The sequence below is a fragment of the Amphimedon queenslandica genome, unplaced genomic scaffold, assembly GCF_000090795.2.
Source record: "Amphimedon queenslandica unplaced genomic scaffold, v1.1 AMPQUscaffold_13509, whole genome shotgun sequence".
NCBI lineage: Eukaryota > Metazoa > Porifera > Demospongiae > Haplosclerida > Niphatidae > Amphimedon > Amphimedon queenslandica.
In genome coordinates this window covers 3695-5107 of record NW_003546255.1, presented here as the reverse complement: position 1 = coordinate 5107, position 1413 = coordinate 3695, and the positions used below count along the sequence as shown (strand labels likewise).

The window sequence follows — 1413 nt, the reverse complement described above, 5'->3', positions numbered from 1 at the left end:
ATTTTGGCCAATTTTTAAAATGGCCATAACTTTAAAATTTGAAGTTGGAATTGGCTCAAACTTTCTACATAGTATCAGGACATCAATATGTATCAGAAAATGTAATAAAAATTGGAGATGATTTCAGAGCCATTTTTTGGAAAAAAAACCATGGGTATAGTACAGGGTATTTTTCAGAATAATGGTTTTTAATAATATTACTTCATAAACTTTCTACCCCACCCTCTCTCTCTCCCTCACCTCTTTATCCCCACAATCAACCAGAGTCTGCTGTATCTCCCTGTGGGTAGGAACAGGTACATCAGTGTAGCCTTGACAACGAAACCAAGACCATATTGTCTGGAGGGATCTATAAGCACAACCCCAACCCTTAAGAATGAGGGATAGAAACAAAGTGATATAGAGGAGGAGAGTTCATACCTTATCATTAAACTTTTCTTGCATGTAATGATAATAAAGATAACTGCCATTCACCAAAGCTAATCCCTCACCACCTAATAATATTAATAATAAATAAATAATATAATTTAGAACCTTCTGTCAAATTTAATGACACGTGTGGATCAAACAGGCGTGCCTCCTGCTTCCAAGGTGACCATTGTCTGTTAGTCTTTCGAAGAAACGGTCGATTAGTTGGAAGGCAAAAGGTTTGATGGAGTTTAGTTCGAAGGGAGAGAAGGGAAGAGTCAGGAAGAGGAGAAGGAGTGATGGTGGTATCAGTAGAGAGAGGAAGGTGAGGGTATGGGATAGTGATGGGGACGTGTTGATTGGGTAAGTTGAAATGAAAGAAAGAAACTGAATGAATGTCTTGATCATTAGTATCTTTATCAACCTAAAAAGTAATAATATATAAATTATAAAGAGAGGAGAGAGTTTATACCATGATGGTTTGTGCTATTAATTTTATTTGTTCCTGTAGTCTGTTTCTCAGTTGCTTAGCCACCAGACGAGTGTCGATATCATTGCAGAACAGACCAATCAAATCAAAGGTGACTGGTAGGACTAAAGTGGGTGTGGTCATTGGTGTCATGGTAACGGTGAGAGGGTATAGTCCAGATGAAGGTGGACTTTTCTCAAGTAGTTCAACAACCACTGGTGGCTGCAAAATAAAAATGGTAATTAAACAACTATTGTAAACATGGCAATTATTACTCACAAAGTTTATTTAAAATCATATACCGGTAACTGCTATACAAAGGAAAGTAATAAAAAAAGAGAGACCATTAACTAAAACACGTTGTGCATGCATTTTGCTATCTACACGTATAATGTTTAGCTAGATGTAATAACAATTACAGCAATATAAAAGCAGTAAATCGTTAAATTAATCGCTCAATTTAGGCATCGCAGAAGTAATTTCTGACAGCAAATCAAAGTCCTCCATACGTTCCAGGCCATCTTCTTGCAGATCAA

The 1413-nt window shown here is 36.6% G+C and overlaps 1 protein-coding gene across 1 annotated transcript in view; it reads right to left on the bottom strand.

Annotated features, from left to right (window-relative positions):
- The window catches only part of LOC100635637 (ufm1-specific protease 2-like), a 1918-nt gene extending 798 nt beyond the window's left edge, over nt 1-1120 (bottom strand). Inside the window, exons 1-4 of the mRNA XM_003383529.3 lie at nt 881-1120; nt 535-832; nt 421-494; nt 241-369 (exon numbers count right to left, since the gene is read on the bottom strand). Of these exons, the coding sequence (XP_003383577.1) occupies nt 241-369; nt 421-494; nt 535-832; nt 881-1030 (651 nt within the window). The 5' untranslated portion in view covers nt 1031-1120. The remainder of the gene's footprint in view (nt 1-240; nt 370-420; nt 495-534; nt 833-880) is intronic.
- Nucleotides 1121-1413: the final 293 nt, after the last annotated feature.